This window comes from Bombus pascuorum, chromosome 5 (assembly GCF_905332965.1).
Source record: "Bombus pascuorum chromosome 5, iyBomPasc1.1, whole genome shotgun sequence".
NCBI lineage: Eukaryota > Metazoa > Arthropoda > Insecta > Hymenoptera > Apidae > Bombus > Bombus pascuorum.
The window spans coordinates 11,827,777-11,846,849 of NC_083492.1; the positions used below are offsets into that span (position 1 = coordinate 11,827,777).

The 19,073-nt window shown below is 31.3% G+C and overlaps 4 protein-coding genes across 8 annotated transcripts; 2 read left to right on the forward strand and 2 right to left on the reverse strand.

Annotated features, from left to right (window-relative positions):
* Window positions 1-28: 28 nt before the first annotated feature.
* LOC132907540 (troponin C, isoallergen Bla g 6.0301) lies at window positions 29-6,359 on the reverse strand. Of its 2 annotated transcripts, none has more exons than XM_060960732.1 (6): window positions 5,989-6,359; window positions 4,723-4,753; window positions 2,735-2,878; window positions 2,431-2,550; window positions 1,470-1,601; window positions 29-428 (listed from the first exon to the last, which is right to left on the reverse strand). In XM_060960732.1, exons 1-6 carry the CDS (start codon window positions 6,010-6,012, stop codon window positions 400-402), a joined length of 480 nt encoding a protein of 159 aa, XP_060816715.1. In that variant the 5' UTR covers window positions 6,013-6,359; the 3' UTR covers window positions 29-399. The 2 variants fall into 2 exon arrangements, with proteins under 2 accessions (XP_060816715.1, XP_060816716.1); XM_060960733.1 differs by having other exon boundaries at window positions 6,010-6,352.
* Window positions 6,360-9,049: 2,690 nt separating this feature from the next.
* Window positions 9,050-10,095, reverse strand: LOC132907539 (translocon-associated protein subunit gamma). Its single transcript, XM_060960731.1, has 4 exons — window positions 9,835-10,095; window positions 9,533-9,660; window positions 9,360-9,451; window positions 9,050-9,267 (listed from the first exon to the last, which is right to left on the reverse strand). The coding sequence occupies exons 1-4, from the start codon at window positions 9,962-9,964 to the stop codon at window positions 9,069-9,071; spliced, it is 549 nt and encodes a 182-aa protein (XP_060816714.1). The 5' UTR covers window positions 9,965-10,095; the 3' UTR covers window positions 9,050-9,068.
* Window positions 10,096-11,050: 955 nt separating this feature from the next.
* LOC132907341 (large ribosomal subunit protein eL6) lies at window positions 11,051-12,993 on the forward strand. 2 transcript variants are annotated; one of them, XM_060960348.1, is made up of 4 exons: window positions 11,051-11,132; window positions 11,665-11,871; window positions 12,255-12,528; window positions 12,606-12,993. In XM_060960348.1, exons 2-4 carry the CDS (start codon window positions 11,665-11,667, stop codon window positions 12,950-12,952), a joined length of 828 nt encoding a protein of 275 aa, XP_060816331.1. In that variant the 5' UTR covers window positions 11,051-11,132; the 3' UTR covers window positions 12,953-12,993. The 2 variants fall into 2 exon arrangements, with proteins under 2 accessions (XP_060816331.1, XP_060816332.1); XM_060960349.1 differs by lacking the exon at window positions 11,051-11,132 and adding an exon at window positions 11,281-11,304.
* A 313-nt stretch (window positions 12,994-13,306) lies between these two features.
* LOC132907337 (two pore calcium channel protein 1-like) lies at window positions 13,307-18,274 on the forward strand. Of its 3 annotated transcripts, none has more exons than XM_060960337.1 (12): window positions 13,307-13,673; window positions 14,057-14,274; window positions 14,356-14,520; window positions 14,586-14,711; window positions 15,670-15,977; window positions 16,067-16,347; window positions 16,442-16,660; window positions 16,733-16,849; window positions 16,916-17,255; window positions 17,332-17,633; window positions 17,782-17,888; window positions 17,952-18,274. In XM_060960337.1, exons 1-12 carry the CDS (start codon window positions 13,571-13,573, stop codon window positions 18,189-18,191), a joined length of 2,526 nt encoding a protein of 841 aa, XP_060816320.1. In that variant the 5' UTR covers window positions 13,307-13,570; the 3' UTR covers window positions 18,192-18,274. The 3 variants fall into 3 exon arrangements, with proteins under 3 accessions (XP_060816320.1, XP_060816322.1, XP_060816323.1); XM_060960339.1 differs by having other exon boundaries at window positions 14,090-14,274; XM_060960340.1 differs by having other exon boundaries at window positions 14,159-14,274.
* The last annotated feature ends 799 nt before the right edge of the window (window positions 18,275-19,073 follow it).

Sequence of the window (19,073 nt, forward strand, 5' to 3'; positions counted from 1 at the left end):
TCGAACATCTTTCATTAAGAAAAATAAATTTTAATATCTTTTCAATAGAGTTTTATTAACAACAAATAAATACTGTCGATGAAAAACTTAGTAGGCGCGATGCAAATGTATTGGGACCCGTATTGCGGCACTCGTTAAAATAGAAGAGAAATCTACAAACGAGGCCATTTTCGTGACACTGAAGACATTTCAAAACGTTCCGAGATCCGAAGAGCTATGATAGAAGAACACGCGTCGTAACGTTAGGAGACATAACCATTGCACGCTTTTAGGCACCGTTCTCGTTTGCATTATAACTTTTTTGGGTTTTAGAAGACACGCAGATAATTAGTTTGAGAGTTGATCGCGACTGCCGCACTTGTATTGTCTTTGAGTCGAAACATTGACATGCCAGAATATTTATTCTCCAGTCATCATTTCCATGAACTCTGAAACAAAATATTTTATTTACATATTTTTAAATATTTTAATTAAACAAATATTTCTTTATTTTGTATACTTAAAAATATATTTAATATACTTAAAAAATTAAAAATATTCTATCTAATGTTATCGATACGTATGATGAAGAAACTTAGTATATGTATATATGCGCCATCTAAATCACTTTATAAACTTAGAGAATATGTATATATATGTAGTAACATGTGAAATATGACATGTCAGAGAAATATTAAGAATTAGCAAGTTTTCAATCTATCCAAGCAAACAAAGGAAGCAGTTACATTTTTCCTCGAATTTGTAAACACATTTGAGACTTATTTATTGATTTGTATATTTTGTGACTATTGGCAATGTTACATTGAAATAAATTATTGTTGATAAACGATGAAGTATGTTCGTCATTCTAGGAAATGGAGAGAGATGCCAAAATTTCTGTATCAATGTTGGAATTGGGTTAGTGCGTATAGTTTGTGTAATACGCAATCGTTAGAAAGTTGAAAGATTTTGTGTAAAAGCTTGGAATATGCCACTATTTTGTAAACACGGATATTCTAAATATTAAATATTCTGTACATCTTCATAGTAAATCTTTGGAGTAGACGAAAAGTAAAAGAAATTCATTGTAAGAAGAAATGGATTATTGTGGCGGAAAAGATTCTAACAGATTTGAAGATTTAGAGCTATAAAAGATTACGCTAATCTCTTGAATTAGTAAGTAAGTAATAAAATAAATAGTGAAATAAGAGAGGTCGATGGTTCTGATTCGCCGATCATGTATAAATAAACCCCAATGTACTCAGCAGACAGCACGTGCGGGCTCCCCAGCGTGATAACAAATGATATCACATACTATTTATTCTGTTACTAATTATACTTTGAAAACATTTATCAAAATGTTGGATACGATTAATATGAATTTAAGAATACTTTCAAAATAATAACTACACAACCTATAAAATAAAATAAGTTCAATTGTCAAGAAAACAATCCACACTTAAATCTTCAGTTGTTCTATTTTTCCTTACCATCAAAGTCAACGGTGCCAGATCCATCAGAATCGATCTCCTCGATCATGATATCTAGTTCTTCATCCGTCAATTGGTCATCCAGTTCCCTGAGGATCTCACGCAAGCAGGTAGTGGGTATGTAACCATTTCCTATAACAAAAGAAATCTTTTAATTTAAAAGTTCTAGGCGAGTAGTTTCCTTGAACATCGACCATTGCTTTTCAACGGATAGATTGAAAAATGTAATTCATCGTCGTACATTAGTGGAGGGGAGGAAACGGTGAACGAAGTAGTCACATTAATACACATCTGAAAGTCTTTGGCTTTGGATCATAATTCATGGAGACTTGGGTGACGAAACGAGCTCAATTCTTGGCCGTGTTCCCACAGGCATAAGCCTTTTCAAATTCGGTCGGCTTTCATTTCCCTGATACGAAACGGAGAACGGCAGTGTTTTTACGCAGTGCAGGTTTCGCAGAATCGGTTATTCTCGGTCGGTCAATATATCTTTCTTTCTTCTTCCATTTTTCCTCTACCGCTTCCATTCATTTCAATATCTAATTTATCTGGGATCCCGAATGATTATAGTAATGGATTTGCGGCATTTGTTGTTTAGTGTTAATGTTTTAATTTAAGACACAGGAAAAATATGTATAAAAAATTGGTGAGGATGAAGAAACTGAGATGCAAGAGTATCGGTAGATTATATATAGTAAAAAGTAGATACTACAATTGTCAACAACAGTGAAATTGTGTGTTTTCAATGGAATCTTCCTTGGCTCAGTCAGACAAACATCTTTCAAAATACGAAAACACTCGTAAGAGAAACATGTTTTCGGACTTCTCTTTGCGTCCCTTTCATTCTTACAAGAGGAAAACAAATTGCTTATATCTATGTTACCTATCCAATAAAATAGGAGATAATGAAAAGGAAGACGCCATAGAATAGTGTTACTGGGTAAAACATATATTTAATTACCTTCTTTGTCGTAGAGCCTGAAAGCCTCTCGAAGTTCTTTTTCTAGGGCTTCCGCATCCTCTTCAACAATGAATTTTGCGGCTAACGTGACAAATTCTTCAAACTCCAGACGACCGGATTCTATCAATTAAAAACAAGATTCCATTCAGAAATCTGCGTTAGTTTAACCTATTGTTAAATTAAATTAATACATATTGTAAAATGACAAAATTTTAAATAAGCTCCTATAGTCAATAAAATAGGACAAACTGCGAATATCACACGAGTATCTGACAAAGATAAACATTGGATTTATACTACGTACTGTCTGCATCAACTTCTTCGATTAGTTCGTCCAAAATCTTTTTGTTAAAGGGTTGACCCATCAATCTGAGGATATCGGCCACCATATCGGTAGGAATGCTACCACTCTTCTCCCTATCGAAGCTGTCGAACGCTTTGCGAAGAACTGAAAAAATTACGATTAAATATTTTCATGGTGGAACGTGAAACATCAGGTTGAAGATAGTATGTATGTTTTAGGGGAAAAATCTGATTACTCGTAAGTGGTGTTTCACCGCGTTAAAATTTATCTATGGTACGGTTACGAATTTAGAAACCGATGTTAATGCCCTTTCGCTCACGTTTCTGGCTCAAAGCTTATTTAGCTTGATGCATCATCGTTCACGCTGGTTAAAACGTTTATTTATCGTTGTTGACTGACAGTGTGAAAAAATTTTGAACTAATTTATGTAATTGTTTATTTTTTACTGATCTTCTAATAATCTCTCCTTTTAAAAAATATTCATTTCATTCAATATTCTTATGTAAAAGAAAAGCAATTTTTTGAAGCAGCCAAAAGTATTCATCTTTTTTTCTATGAGCTTTTCTTCTAAATTATATAAAATATACGTTTGCATGGATAATAATGAAATAAAAACTAACTAAAGAATTGCTTTGAATGGTTTCATTATAGATTAATAATATAATAGTTTTCCGTTCGATATTAGCCTGAAGAATCTGACGAATGCCATACATATTTAATAGAAGACAGATTTCTTCGTCTAGCAATTATAGCCCGGATGTTTCGTTTTTTAGAGACAGCGAAACGTACGAGTTTCTATTTTTCGATTCCATTGGAGAATCTTTCCTCTATTTTTACCGAACCGATTCTCTCCGATCGAATCGTCACACGATACCTCCTCATCACACTAAGGCGAGTAAGGCGGTTCTGCAGCTATACATAGGCAGCCTATACCGGCTGCCCCCGATTGAATTGAAGCGCAAATAAACTCTAGGAACGTGCCGTCCAAATAACTTATCTGAGCCGTTTATTCGTCGCTTCGTTTTTATCTTTCCTCTTAAAAATTTTAAACAAATTCTCTAATCAGATTATATTGAATCTATATATAACAGAAAACTACAATGAAAATTGGATCCATGGAAGTGTTCCAAATCTTTGGGAAGTTCCCCTCTTGTACACAAGTGCTATATTTTCCCTCATTTTTACCACGTCGCCTTGACGTATGTCGAAATCATACGGTTCCCGAACACAGTTTCTTTGTTCTCAGATTGGCATTCGAACAGAGATCATTCTTTTCTTGTTCGAAACGTAGTTTCCGATATAAAACTATCAACAGGCTGTACCTACAGATACATCTTGGGTTACCCATATAGCGACGGTATTCTCCGGAATGATTAACCCCTTAAGAGTTACACGGTGAAATGGATAGAAATAACCTGGATAGGTTAAACAAGCTCCCTTCTCGTTGACGTGAAGGATTAAGCAGACGAAAGGGAAACATAAAGAAGAAACAGTAAACCTTTGCTAAATTTAGCACACGGTGTTCAGTAAACATGATACGATTTCGACGCGAAATACCGGAAAGCCAAGAATGGTGCGCCGAGTTGTATCGTGACACTTGTCAAAAACTCTGTTTTCGGATTTTTATTTTTGAATTTTCAACGAATTTTTGTGTTGATTTAATAGCAGAAGTCTTCCTTAGATAAATAAAAGATTTGTTTTTATTTAAGAAAAATAACACAAAAGTTTTTACTTCATAGTAAGTTACACATAAAGTTAAATTTAGAAACAAACATACAGATATGCTTTTTACTCCTTATTCGATTTGAAAAACCTAGACTAGAGTATCGGTGTTGTGAAGCGTTCTTTAGTTCACGAATTCATTTTTATAATTTAAGATTGAATTGTCATTGATCTCGTGGATTAAAGACTTTATTTGCTGTTAATACGTGATTATAGAATGTTGAACGTTAGGATATTAATATCTAATAACTGGTTGATGTACCTACCCGCAATTTGTTCAGGGGGAAGTTCGTCGGCCTGCAAACAGAGAAAAATGAAATTTGACATCGATATCACAGATCGAGCGGAAAAAGGAAAGTTTCAATCAATCGTAAATCGATCTTGATCAGTTTAAACATCGTTCCTTTACTCTATTAGAATTAATTCGAAGAGATTTCCAAGTGGACGTGCATGGTTAACTTAGCGATTCTTTTCTTTTAGAAAGTTCGTGCATTATTTCTGTCTTTTCTTAATGTAATTGTATATTACTTCTTTTGTACTATTATTATCCATTGTTACTCAATTAATACCAATGGTTGCAATAGAGTTCAAGTTGAAAAAGTTGTCCCGAGTTTTGCGACGCTTGGAACTGAACAAAGTAGAAACGATCGTGAATAGTCAGACATCGGGCTATATTCCTTCTTCTTGTCGATTTCACATTTCACTCAACAATTTTTCTTACATTCGTAATACATTCTTTTTGAACATTACGATAAATATTAAGACGCACATTATTATTTAATTCAATTCTAATTTAATTAACAAATGATTATTTATTTTGATTATAAATTAATTAATAAATCAACATGAGGAGGGAAGGCCCGAGGAAATTCGCCATGTAAGAAACAATCACGTTTCCAAAACCTCGCATCTCTGGACCGATAATTTCCGATTTCGGTCGCCGTTAGGTCATAACCACTGTTATTGTTTAGACAAGTAAAAATTAAAAAGTTCTAAAACAAATGTCAGAACAGGCCAGAAGAGATATTACAATGAAAAAAAGAGAAATAAAGAGAACAGAGAGAACAGTGGATGCAGATTGCAAGCACACCGCGGCAGAAGCGGAGGAATCAATGTTTCGAAGTAGTCGTTCTTATCAATTTACACCTGTTGCATCGTGTCTGATACATTTAACACGTGTAATTGAAGCGAACACATTCAAATGTGTTGAATACACTACTCGAAATAATTAGAACATTCGCCTTTACAGATTCCATGGCAAATAAGTTGAAAAGAGAAACTTGCTGTTCGAATTGATTCTTGAATTACTCCGAGCAGTATATCTTCCAATTTGATAAAATATTCGAAATTCCAATTCGTCCGACGAACACGAGACAAGAGCGAAAAGTGAAGAATGAAGAGTGAAGAGAAATCATAGAGATAAGGCGAGGCACAGTGATGAATTAGACCAGAAAAAGAGAAAAAAATACAATAAATAAATAGAGAGAATATAGAATAGGAAAACGTGTATGTTTACCAGGGCGACGACTTACGATATCATCAATAGAACATACCATGGTGGCGCGATTCTCTTTTTACTTTTTTTTACTTTTTATTTTTTACTTTGAGCGTTTTACTTTCTTTTTTCTTGTAGAAATTAACAAACGAATTTACTCATAAAGAAAGAACTTAAGAAACACTGCGGCTACGACAATCGAACACGACGAAAAAAACCGTCGTGAAGAATGCGAATGATAAATTGATTATTCGCGACGAGAAAAATAGAAAATCGTGGCGATTCTCTACGTTCTCTACGTCGTTAGAACGTAGTGGTATGGTTGCTGTCTGTCGAACACTGTCACGAGGAACGACCATCGTCGCGGTAATATTCGAAAAGGAGGATATAGCGGTTGCGTAGCGATGCCGGACCGCACCCCGCAACCTCCAGCCAATCGTCAGCTTCTTCTATCCGCTTCTTCACGGGCCTTAAAGCTTTTGGAAAGGCGCTTGCGCTATTTCTGGGATGCAGACGCAGATGATGCCGCGAGGCTCGAAATCAGGGCCGTCTTTACGTTCCTCGATACTCCAGACTCTGACCCCCTTCGTTTATTCTTTCCTCCCGCGGTATCTCTAAAATCACATGGATTCTTATTAGTTGTATCTATATTCTGGACTTCATCATATAAATTATTTGTACACGTACACAATTACATGAATACACACACACACACACACACACACATTTCTTTTTAATTTTAAGTTTGATTTAAGTTTGATTTATGTTTAGGTAAACTTCTATAACTATATAAAGCTTTAAAGCTCCATTATTTTGAAATTTGTAGTATTCATTAAATTAACGGACTGTTAAAATACTCGAATTCTTTACTTTTCAATATTATATAAACTATTTTAAAGGAAAGCAGAATACAAATCTCATTGTAAGTGATTTATATTGATATAATCTAGAGATAATCATAGATATAATCATTTTAAACGGATTATAAAGGTGAGCAGGAATTTTTTTTACGAGGAAAGTATCATGCAACATCATAAATAATTCAGGATTGAAATTATGTAGCAGAGGAGGTTGTAGCGAAGAAATTGTGACGGAATGAATTCCTTTTTAATTTTAGACGCGCGCTGGAATAACGTATTCACTTGATTCTTGTTCATTGAAACGACTATGTGTCGCGTGTACGTCTTTTTGAGAAGAGGAAAATGATATTGCTGTACCAGTACGAAAATAGAGAATGAAAATTCTGCGGTCAGCGTAAACGACAGTAAAACGACAAAGGCATACAGTGGTGAAATCGATGTGAAACTTATAGTTTGGAATTAAGACAAGACCTTGACTCTGCGACGAGAAAACAAGAGAAATATCATTGTTCAAAGTCTAAAGTATGATGTTATCCGCGATATGTTTACAAGACTTAAATTAATTAGAAGAATTGCCCAAATTTCCTATTGCTCAGAATGCTTATGAGCTTTCTATGCTCAAATCAATCTCATATACAATTAGTGAACTACTGAATTTCTCTATTCATTGCATAAGTTTCAAATTTCGATCGTACGTTTTCAAATAAAACGGTCCGCTTTCTTGGTGCATGATGTAATTGTTTTGATGACAAGGGGAGTTCTAACAACTCATAAATTGTGTAACATTACCTGACTCGACTGTTTGACGTTGAAATGCAGCGTGAACCTGAGATCGAACGAACAACAAAAATTTCATTGTACACAGAAATCAGAAACTGTTCATTTCTTCGAGATTTTGTCAACTACAAAACAACGATAGTAAAACACGTAACGAGATAGATATTGATGGAAAATTGCCGGATAATAAGATGAGTTAGGTAACCCGAATCATTCGCAAGAATCGGCGGGTTGTCTGGAAAACGTGGTTCAACATTTGGTGAAGATCCAAAATGCACACAGCTAAGTAACACGTTGCATAGTAAAAGCTGTAAATTACTAATCATCAGCGATCGCCACCATCCATGCAACCATCGAATATTTAGTCTGGTTGCTTTTGGTAGGCTACAATTTTTGATATTTCCTACGTAATAATCGAATCTCAATTTATCCGAAGAAAATTGCTTAAATTACGTGAATATCACGCGGTGGCATAAATCAAACAAGGAAACTGATATGTCTTTGCCAAATGCACAATCTCGATTGTGCCAATATGCGTTTCTCACGTTATAAAAACCTTCGAAACGCATAAGTTTATTCCACAATATGCAAGCATTTAAAGACGTAGTAAAAGTCCTAATAAACATAAATCAATAAATCTTTTATCCCTGACAATGAGCTACAAACTGTACATCATCGTACAATTTCTCATTGCAAACGATTAATTTAAATTACCAATTACATATGTGTATGTGTATATCGAAGTGCAGCGACTCTTATGCAACAAAATGCAAGTGATAATAACACGGTATAGTATAAGTGAATGTTTACATTTTCACTTCTGCACAGGAATAGAATATACAATTTGGCGAGAGATTTTCTTTCGATGGGTTATACGCTGGCACAAGTCCAAGTTAAACAAGCAAATAAAGCATTAGAATGGCCAATGTTGGACTGTGTATAATGGATTACAATCTGCGATCCGTTATAATTCGTCAACTGCAATAGAACCGGTTTAATTCATATGAAAATATTTAGTCTCTTGCAAATGTCGGTAAACTATAATTCGAACTACTATTGTACCACAAATATTATTAACAATGCTGAAAAGAAGGATTATGAAATTCTCTGAAAGATAAACATAAGGTCTATTGATTTCCTCAGCCCTGTTTTCTAAGCAGCTTAACAAACGTAATCGGACAAATGATGTGGAACGGACATGATCAATTATTTTTTATGTAATTAAATATAAAGTACACATAATTCTGATGTTATTACAACACAATTAAAATTGCAATCTAAGTTACGAAGACATGAAAATATTTTTTAATAACAATTTCGTTTTAAAGATGAATTTGGTATGGCAGATTAATGAAATTATCATAAATAAAAACATTTTTATTACATGTATCCATTCACTCATGAAAGTAATTGCAGAGCTTCACACAGATATCTTGGTAAATTAAATGATTATTATCATGCATTCTACCCAGCATACATTTTATTGAGATCCAGTCGACAATAGCGCTAACAATGCGCTCGTTACACCGACGGAAAATATATAATTTACAGCTGGTGTGAATGTCTTCAGAATGTAGAAAGAAGATACAATTACAAGAGCTAAGAATAAAGCATTATTGTAGAAAATTGAGAATGTTGTTGCTTCATAATCAGCTACTTCATTTTTTTTCCACAAAATCCTGAAAATTTGATTATTTTACATGTATTTCAGTTTTATATATATGTTTAATATACTTTGTACTTAATAATCTGCAAATAATAATCTTTTTACCTTTCATCCTTTTCCTTCTTGCTCATTTTCTTGTCTTCTGATAACTTTCTGCTCATTTCCTTTGTCACTGCATCTTCCCTTTTTATTGCAATCTATTAAAAAAGATAAAGTCTTTTCCGGTAAATCCCATAACATTGTGCTAATAAAACATTCTGTTGTCATTCTATATATACCTTATGCTTTAACACGAATTTTGTATTTTTATACGCGAGAGCAAGAGCATACGTGCTCGCTAATGTTACTAAAACGAAGGAAATTAAATTAGCGTAGATGTCAATCAAGTGAATTCTCCAAAAAAGCCCTGTAACAAAAAGGTAGAGGTTATCTTCAAAAACGCTATAGTTTCCATGCAATTACTTACTTCCTTACAAAACCATAATACAAACATATACTAAAATTTATCATACAATTTATAAGTATCAACAAAGTAGCGGTATAAATCATATTTCTAAACAGTTTGTGAATATATACTCACAGATGGGGATAGCCGAAACGATAAAAGCATTGCCGTAAAATAACGCTGAAGATTTTGTTGACACATTTCGCGAGAAATCTTGAAGAAGAAGCTCTTCTTCTTTGGTAAATGCTTTCGATTTTCCTGACATTATTTTATACCACTTTATACTCAGATCTCTTCAATTTTCTCCAAAATAATCATCACACTACTTCCGCGCGAATCGAAAATCTCCTTAGTGTTCTGGAACGCATGCGCATAAGCGGACTGTGTGGAGATTCGTGTGACAACGTGTCCGCAGAAACGTCATTTCAATGAAAGCACAAATTCTGCCATCTAAAGTACTTTCTAAGAAGTTCCTTATCACATTTTAGTTGGTTACGAAGAAATCTATCATTTTCCACATTTAGTCTATTTTCTGCCAATTAAAAAATTTATCGAGGAAATGCTATTACATTAGGAAACATTTAGAAAATTATTTAATGTATATGACTACCTTCTTTCCCAGGCAATATTAATATAAAAACATGTATATATAAAATCATCGATGATATCAGAATCTAGTGATATACAGGACACGATCATATCTGTAAAAAGATCTCGACCTCTCGACACTCATAGACTAAAGCTCATGATCATATAAGATCATATAAACAAATTTCGGCCACGATCATATGAAGATATTTCAGATCTCGACAGTCGTTAGGGAAAACATACCGAAAATTGAATTATGACTAGTTGTAAAGAAACAACATGGAAGACGACAAAATTCGCATTCTTGCGAGACAGACAGAGATAAATAGAGTATCTCTGTCTCTATTTGAGTCATTCATGGCATGTCATGCAGGCGCAGAATGAGAACCTTCTTGTCCTCCATATTTATTTTTCACAACTAGTCACGATTCAATTTTCGGATGATTTTGCCTAGGCTTCGGTATGGGTTTCGAAACCTGTTTATATGATCGTAGATGAGACTAGTTGTGAAAAATCAACAATAATGACGTAGGGTGCTCTCTACAACCTTTTTGCAACTGTGGATCTATTTATTTTTCTATTTTAGTAACACGATTGTATATACGTTTATATGACCGTCGTTTGGAATATGTCACTCACTAGGGGAATGCATTCGCCGAGTGAGTCCATAAAAATCAACATGGAGGGCCAGAAAGGTATCAAAAAGGACGTTCTACGCATGCGTGACACATGCATATGTTAAATACTATCTAAAACGATGAATGCCTCAGAGACAGACACAACATAACTGCTAGAAGAAGACAGAATATATATAGGTGTAGGTTCTTTTGGTCGTACGATTTACGGTAAGGTGGAATTAGATCAACGCACCTAATATTATCCAAGTAATCTTTTATTGTAATAAGAGAAAAACTATATATTTTATCAAATTTTATACATTTTAGACTTCTTCTTTAATAAAAATACCATATTTTCTGTAAATATATTATTAAATTTGATTAATTTTACCTTGGAAAGGTTAGAATCTAACATTTTGTTGGCTTATAAAAAGAAATAACATTCATTTTCTTAGTTTTAAAATCGAAATAATATTTTATAAAGAGTTTAGCTCAATTATTGGTTATTTTTTGTTTAAAATTTAAGATTTACGTGAAAACGTGACATAACCTCTGCAAAACATGATGGATATGTTTAATAAAAGATTACGAAATAGAAATAAATTAAAATAAAACTCTATTGAGACTTTATATACAATTTTGTCAACTATGCTAGCATTAATTTATTGTTTAGAATGAATATTTGAACAAAATATAAGTGCATGATTATTATGCTATCTATCAATAGTTGTATTACAATGAATTTATATTTATGTTCTAGATGACTGATACAAAGGAAACAAAAGAATCAAAGGCGAAGTCTCCGGAGAACAAAAATGCTCCTGTGGAGATTAAAAAAGGTGCAAAGAAAGGTCGGATTAGGCCTCGAAATTACGACATAGGAAATGGTGTTTATAGGTTTAGCCGAACCCGTATGTTCCACAAGAAAGCCATCTACAAATTTCTTGGCTCCAAAACTCCAAAAACTGTATGTCTAACAATATCACATATTCTATTTATTTTTGTTAATACTAGTTTGGTTAATTTAAAAGTCTTATCTAGAAGTTCTTCATTTTTTAAGATATGTAGAAATATTTGAAGTTCCTTATGCTTTTTACCTTTTAAGTAATTATACAGTAAAGATATATTTATTATCCAATCTGTTTATTGTAATCGAATATTGTTATAAAATAATGACTATATATTAAATTGAATGAAGAAAAATAGATAGCAAAATAATATAATTTCAATTTTCTTAAATATTTTGAAGTGGTATAAAGAACTATGTAATCAAGAAGATTAATATAGTTTCATATAATGTATATACTTTTTGATAAATGTTTAATTCTAAATATTTAATGGTAATTATAGGTTAAGCCTAAGAAACCAGTCACTATTGAAAAGAAGATTAGTGGTGACAAAAATGGAGAGAAGCGTACTGTATTATTAAAGAAGAGGCGTGCAAACTATCCTACTGCAGATCCAGTAACTGTACACCATGCTAAAAAATGTTTCAGTGAGCATAATCGTTATTTGAGACCATCCTTGAAACCAGGAACAATTTGTATCCTGTTAGCTGGTGCTCATAAAGGAAAACGTGTTATTTTCTTAAAGCAACTTGAGAGCGGTTTACTCTTAATTACAGGTGAGATTTATTTGAAGTTATTATGTAGTAAAATATTAATATGATAAATTAAAATATCAAAATGTTTTTTAAAATAGGTCCTTTCTTGATCAACGCTTGCCCACTCCGTAGAGTTAGTCAAAATTATGTAATCGCGACTTCCACCCGTATTAACATTTCTGGTTTGAAGATTCCGGCTTACATTAGCGACGATTATTTCAAGAGAAAACGCGAGAAACGCGCAAAGAAGGAAGAAGGTGATATCTTCAGCAAAAAGAAGGTCGAGTACAAAGCAAGTGACCAGAGGAAAGCTGATCAAAAAGTGATTGACAAATTTGTGATTTCTGCTATCAAGAGAAACAAAGAGAAAAAGATGTTATTCACCTATTTATCAGCGATGTTTGGACTCAGGAGCAGCCAATATCCACATAGATTAAAATTTTAATCTTTTGTGATTTGAATACAAATATATAATAAATACAGAAACATGAGGTAGATTTTTTATGACCTTGATTATAAATGTTCATAATTGTCCCGGATTCTTTTTTATTTTATTTGAAAACTTTATTTATAATGATGAATGAAATAAAATTTATAATGTAATAGAAGGTACAATAAAATTTCGAAATTTTAAATTTATTTTATCTTCTATTGCAGATTATATTTATTTTTTAGTAATTAAATATGTCTTATATGCATCAATTTTGTGTTCGTAAGATATATGAAAAACGAAAAGTGGTCTTTGTTATATAAGTGAATAGTTAAATTTTATGGTTTTATCGGTCTAAATATCCACTTAAGTTCGGTTTTTCGAGTGCGCATGCGCGTCACGAACTGGAACGTCAAATACAAGAAGATCGAATGATATCAATGTGTTATGATATTGTAATATGTAAAATATGTTTCAAACAAAAATATGCGTATATCTCCATACATAGTTTTCAGACTAATCCAGTTAGTGCTCAGCATCTGAGTAGTGACATCATTGTGTTAGATATAGCGGTGTAAATTCGTGCTCACACGACAAATGTCTATATGCATGTGACATGTCACGCATTCTCAAATGTCTTCTCCCAAAACCACTGAATATTCGGGCAATTATCAACGGTTTAACGATGATGCAAACATATCACTCGAGCAAGACATTTCACATCGAACATGTCAAAGTAAGTCAAATCAATTTTAATTGTACTATTTTAATTCATTTCATTTTTTATTTATTCTTTACAATGAAATTTCCGCTTTTTCACAACTATGTTACTTTTGTCATTTTCACTTTTACTCTTTTAGCTTATAATATTTAACAAACTAAACCTCATATTTTATTTTACACATTTTTCTGACATAATTATCTATAATAGAACAATGATATAAAATTTTACAAAAAATATATAATACATAATTTAGTTAATTGTAAGTATAATGTTTGATTTTCTTCATGATAAAGATAAAAAGAATTTATTTTATATTATTTATTTTATTGCTGAAAAGTATCATTTACTTTTGCACTATAGAATTATTTATTTTTTATATTTATTTCTTATTGTAGAATATGGATCTATATTATCATATCCTTCTGCAGAAAATCATGTAAACTCCTCCACTGAAAATGTAAGAACATCTGATCAAATCATTCATAAATTTGAAACAGATGATGTACATAGAGAAAACATGTCTGAAAATGCAGTACTTTCGTCACATGATTCAATCACAGATCATGATTTGCATTGGGAAATGAATTATCATGAAGCTGCAATATTTTTAGAGGTATTTATACATTTATATGTATATATACTTCTATGAATAATTGCTTTCAAATTTACTTACAATAATGTTATATATCCATAGGAAGGTAAAAATAATGAAAAGTTTGATTCGCACCCAAAGCATCCGGAAGATTTACCAGCTTATCTCTTAGTTCATAATAATTGGTATTATGGATTAGATCTATTAACTTCTCTTATACTTTTGGCTTTAGCTGTTGTAGAAGAGCCAGCTGTATCAATGTTTGGTGTAAGTCATTGATAAGAAAGTACTTTTATTTTATTACAATCGTTATTTATATATTTTAATTTTAGATACCAGTGTGGGCGCATGGATCTATAGAACTTTTTGCTTTGATAATTATAGGTATAGAATTAGCTTTGAAACTAAGATGGATTGGCTGGTCAACAATGTTAAAACACAAGCGAACAATGCTGAAGGTAAAAAGAACACTTTTTTAGAATCAGATTTAATAGTCTGTAGTATAATTTTATTGAACTTCATATAAATCCACACGAGTTTACTGGTATATATGATCTGTATATCCTAATTGCTTATGTTTACATCTGGTAATTATTAGCAAATTGAATACCATTATGAGATTAAAGTACAGTTTTCTTTCATTACTTTGTCAATATGTCTAAGAACAGTGTACAATAAAATGGTTGTTTTGCACAAGACTGATACAAAAAGCATGAGGGTACTAATGAGAAGATAAGCAACAGCACAAGTGCAGACTATTTAAGATTACATTTTTATTAAAACGAGACGCTGATAATTCCATTATTTGTTCATTTATAATATATTATGTATACTAATACTTTTATTGGGACATCTTATAGAGAACACATTTAGATTTAACTGATATATGTATAGTTTATTAGTAATTCTACTGCTACTGAGTCATTATTATTATTGTTATTGTTATTATCATCATCATCATTATTGTTAATGTTGTTGTTGTTGTTGTTGTATCATACTCATTCATATTTATATCTATTACACAATGGTTTAAAAGTAATAAACAGTTATGAAACGTTTGTTTGATATAGAATGAATAGATCAGAATAATTGAAATGAATCATTAATTAGAACCTAGTAAGAAAAATAAAATTGTAAAATACAGAATGATTCAAAATAAAATTGCTAAAATAACTTGTAATTTAACAAAGATATATTAGAAAAATTAAGAAAAATTTATAATTAAGAAAATAATGTCTTGTTTCTTTTAATATGATAATTAGTACATATGATAAAAAGCTTTTTTAATAAGAAGTAACAGCAATAATAGAAATGAAATTACCATAATTTGTAGTCAATTTGTAATTACATATTTAAGATATCTTTAATTAATTTTTTAATACAAGTGAAGACTATACATATAAATTATTTTTACAGTGTATCACATTAGTCATCATGTTTTTAGAAGCGATGACAGTACTAGTACGACAATCATCGCATTTCCGTGTAACACGTGCTCTAAGGCCCATTTTTTTAGTAGATACAAAATGTTTTGGAGGCGTTAGAAGATTTATCAGACAAATACTTTTGACATTGCCACCAATTCTGGATATGTTAGGCTTGCTTTTATTTTTTATAACACTGTATACTGTATTGGGTTACTATATGTTTTCTGAAATGAATAGAAATTTTTGTACACTACAAGACAGTTTTGTGAGTCTCTTTGTTCTTCTTACTACTGCTAAGTAAGTATAATTGTAATTAAATTTCCAGTATTTAATAATTTGGATACATTTTATTGTGTTTAGATATTAGTAACAATATCAATATCTAGTTTTCCAGATGTAATGATGCCATCATATTCAAGAAACAAATGGTATGCGATATATTTTGTATCTTATTTGTCTACAATGTTGTACGTAATGATGAATTTGATGTTGGCGGTGGTTAACGAAACATTTACAGCAGCTGAACGTGATAAATTTAAAAAATTGTTTTTACATAAAAGGAAAGCATGTCAACATGCCTTTAAGTTATTAGTTTCGAAACAAAATCCGGATAAAATGCGATTTCGCCAATTTGAAGGATTAATGCGATACTATGCTCCAAATAAAAGTATGTAAAATTCCTCCAGATATATATTAAAGTTTATTTATAAAACAGAAAGGTAAGACAAATTAAATTTATCCCATAATATACTCCACTACAGACATAAGAGACATTGTTCTAATGTATCAACATTTAAATGCTTCTGGAAGTGGAGTTCTAAGTGTTGAAGAGTTTTTAAACATTTATGATACTATTATACTTCAATGGGAACTACAATACTCTACTGTGCCTTGGTATCACAGTACATCACAACCTTTGCAGATTCTATGCACAGGAGCACATGCAGCTATTAGATGGCCATATTTTGAAAGCTTAATGTGTAAGTTTAAAAGGAAGACAAATTTTTATAATACTAATTTACAATTCATATATTGAATTATAAAATGTTTAGATATAACAATCATTGCAAATGGTATTGCTATGATAATAAGAATATTACAGCCAGGTGATAATGTTCATAGTACAATTCTATTTGCTGCATCTTGGGATACTTTTCTTTTCGGAGGAAGTAAGTAAACATAATATTTATAAAAGGTGTTTGAAAAATTATTTTAATGCTAATTTTATTTTATAGTATTCGTCACTGAAGCACTAATAAAAGTATTAGGACTTGGTACAAGACGATACCTGAGTTCCGGATGGAATCTTTTCGATTTAGGGACATCTATAATGACACTTGTTGCAGCTTGTATTTTATCTCTTTTTCCTACGGCTACATTTTTTGTTCTATTTAGACCACTTCGACTGCTAAGATTGTTTAAAATGAAAAAAAGATACCGAGACGTATTTGGCACACTTGTGATTTTAACTCCCTTGATGTCTTCCACTGCAGTAGTCATGCTTGTTTTATATTATTTTTTTGCAATCATTGGGATGGAATTGTTTGCAGGATATAATATGCGAAATTGTTGCAAGTAAGTACATAAGTAAAATATCTTTTTTAATAAATTATATTTTTAAATTGACTACTAAATAATATGTATTTGTCAGAAATACAACAGTTGAAGACTTTTACAAATACTCTGCCAATGAAAGTACCGCACTAGGATATTATTACCTTAATACTTTTGACAACCTTATAGCCAGTGGAATGACCCTTTTTGAGTTAACGGTTGTTAATAATTGGTTTATTTTAATGAACGCATATGCATTTACTGTTGGAATGTATACACGAATATATTTTATGATATTTTATTTGGTGACAATGATTGTTTTAACTATCGTGGTATCCAGTTTCTTAGAGGCCTTTCGATTTAGAATACATTATAAAAAATCAACATCTAAACGTGATGGTAATTAATATTCTTAATTATTCCACATAAAATATGGAAGAAATATAGACTATTTCTTTAAATTTTTTTTGTTATATTTAACCAAATTTGTACTTTTCTTGGGATTGTTAAATCTTCTATTAGTCCTTTTGTATACATTTCATTACAGAGGAAAAGATGCTACATGAAGAAGTGGAACTAAAATGGGACGAATTGCAATATATAGTAGAAGATTTTCAACTTTTGGAAAAATTGCGACCTTCGCTGATAGTTGGTGTAAGTTTTAAGTTTCAAAAAATATGTTTTTTATTATTCTGCAATTACATAATAATGTTGCAGGGAACTACTGTTTTTATTGGCTCGCGTCCTCGAACCAGAGAAGTTTTGCAAAGAAAAATGTATACGAATGAAATTACCGAATGGATTATAGAGGCTAAACAAGCAGAAAGGCAGTTTTTATCAAATGCTACTCATAGTTTAGAAGAAAATTATAGAGAGGAAGCAATTTCTGAAACAGATCATGTAGGATTAACAGACAATTTGCGACAAACACATCGTAATACATCAAATGTTGTATAATTGTAGTAATAAATTAAATTTCATTGTATCTATTCACAATATAGAAGTATTGAAAGATTGTAATATACAAATTTACAAAGTAATGATTCAGCGATTAAATTTTTTACTAACAACATAAAATAAAAAGAAAATAATATATTTAACTGATATAAAAGAGATTAAACATTTTCATTTCGGATTATGTTGCGATATGTAGAGACTCAAATAATTGATGATATTTTTAAAAATATAGCAACATAAATAAAAATTCACTAAATCATATATCTTGTGTAAATAAGGCTTTATTAATATCAAAATTGACTTTTTGCTTTCTCTGCAGATAAAAGTACAATTTTCTTCATAAAGAATTATGAATCGATTTATAAAATTTTTAATGTATTCTATCCTAAATGCTTGTATTTAGAAATTATTTTACTTTCTCTTTGCAATTGTGTAATTTTTATTTAATTCTTCATCATTAAACTTCAATTTTCATATTATTTTAACCGTTTGACTCCCAAGCAGTGTGATCGCGCTGTTTAGATTTTGTATCAAAAAGTTCCAGTACATCTGAACGCTACGGACAATTCACGGTACTTTGTATTTCATTATCTTCTCAATAAATTTTTATTGAACAAAACTTGAAATATTTATAAACTAATAGCGCCGCCTGTTTCTCTTTGCAATCGGTTAAAACAAGCGCTATCGCGCTGTTCGGGACTTTTTAACCTTGTTTCTTCAAAGATGCCTGGAATTCAAACGGTTAAATATGAAAAATTTTATTCTTTATGTTATAAATTATGTAAATAAATAATTAACATATATATATCATTTCTTAGTTTTATATTACAAATATATAAAATTGTACTGTATAATATACAGGATGTTCCATCTAATTAACAC

Coding starts and splice junctions, on each gene's coding strand:
- LOC132907540 (XM_060960732.1), bottom strand. CDS start 6,012: ATGGTATGTTCTATTGATGATATC. Junction 2,879..4,722: donor TCCCCCTGAACAAATTGCGG/GTAGGTACATCA, acceptor TAATTTTTTCAG/TTCTTCGCAAAGCGTTCGAC. Junction 2,551..2,734: donor CGAAGAAGTTGATGCAGACA/GTACGTAGTATA, acceptor TTTAATTGATAG/AATCCGGTCGTCTGGAGTTT.
- LOC132907539 (XM_060960731.1), bottom strand. CDS start 9,964: ATGTCAGGAAAATCGAAAGCATTTACCAAAGAAGAAGAGCTTCTTCTT. Junction 9,661..9,834: donor CGTTTCGGCTATCCCCATCT/GTGAGTATATAT, acceptor TTTTTGTTACAG/GGCTTTTTTGGAGAATTCAC. Junction 9,452..9,532: donor AATTCGTGTTAAAGCATAAG/GTATATATAGAA, acceptor CTTTTTTAATAG/ATTGCAATAAAAAGGGAAGA.
- LOC132907341 (XM_060960348.1), top strand. CDS start 11,665: ATGACTGATACAAAGGAAACAAAAGAATCAAAGGCGAAGTCTCCGGAG. Junction 11,872..12,254: donor GCTCCAAAACTCCAAAAACT/GTATGTCTAACA, acceptor TGGTAATTATAG/GTTAAGCCTAAGAAACCAGT. Junction 12,529..12,605: donor CGGTTTACTCTTAATTACAG/GTGAGATTTATT, acceptor TTTTTAAAATAG/GTCCTTTCTTGATCAACGCT.
- LOC132907337 (XM_060960337.1), top strand. CDS start 13,571: ATGTCTTCTCCCAAAACCACTGAATATTCGGGCAATTATCAACGGTTT. Junction 13,674..14,056: donor TTCACATCGAACATGTCAAA/GTAAGTCAAATC, acceptor TTCTTATTGTAG/AATATGGATCTATATTATCA. Junction 16,661..16,732: donor ATATTTTGAAAGCTTAATGT/GTAAGTTTAAAA, acceptor TAAAATGTTTAG/ATATAACAATCATTGCAAAT.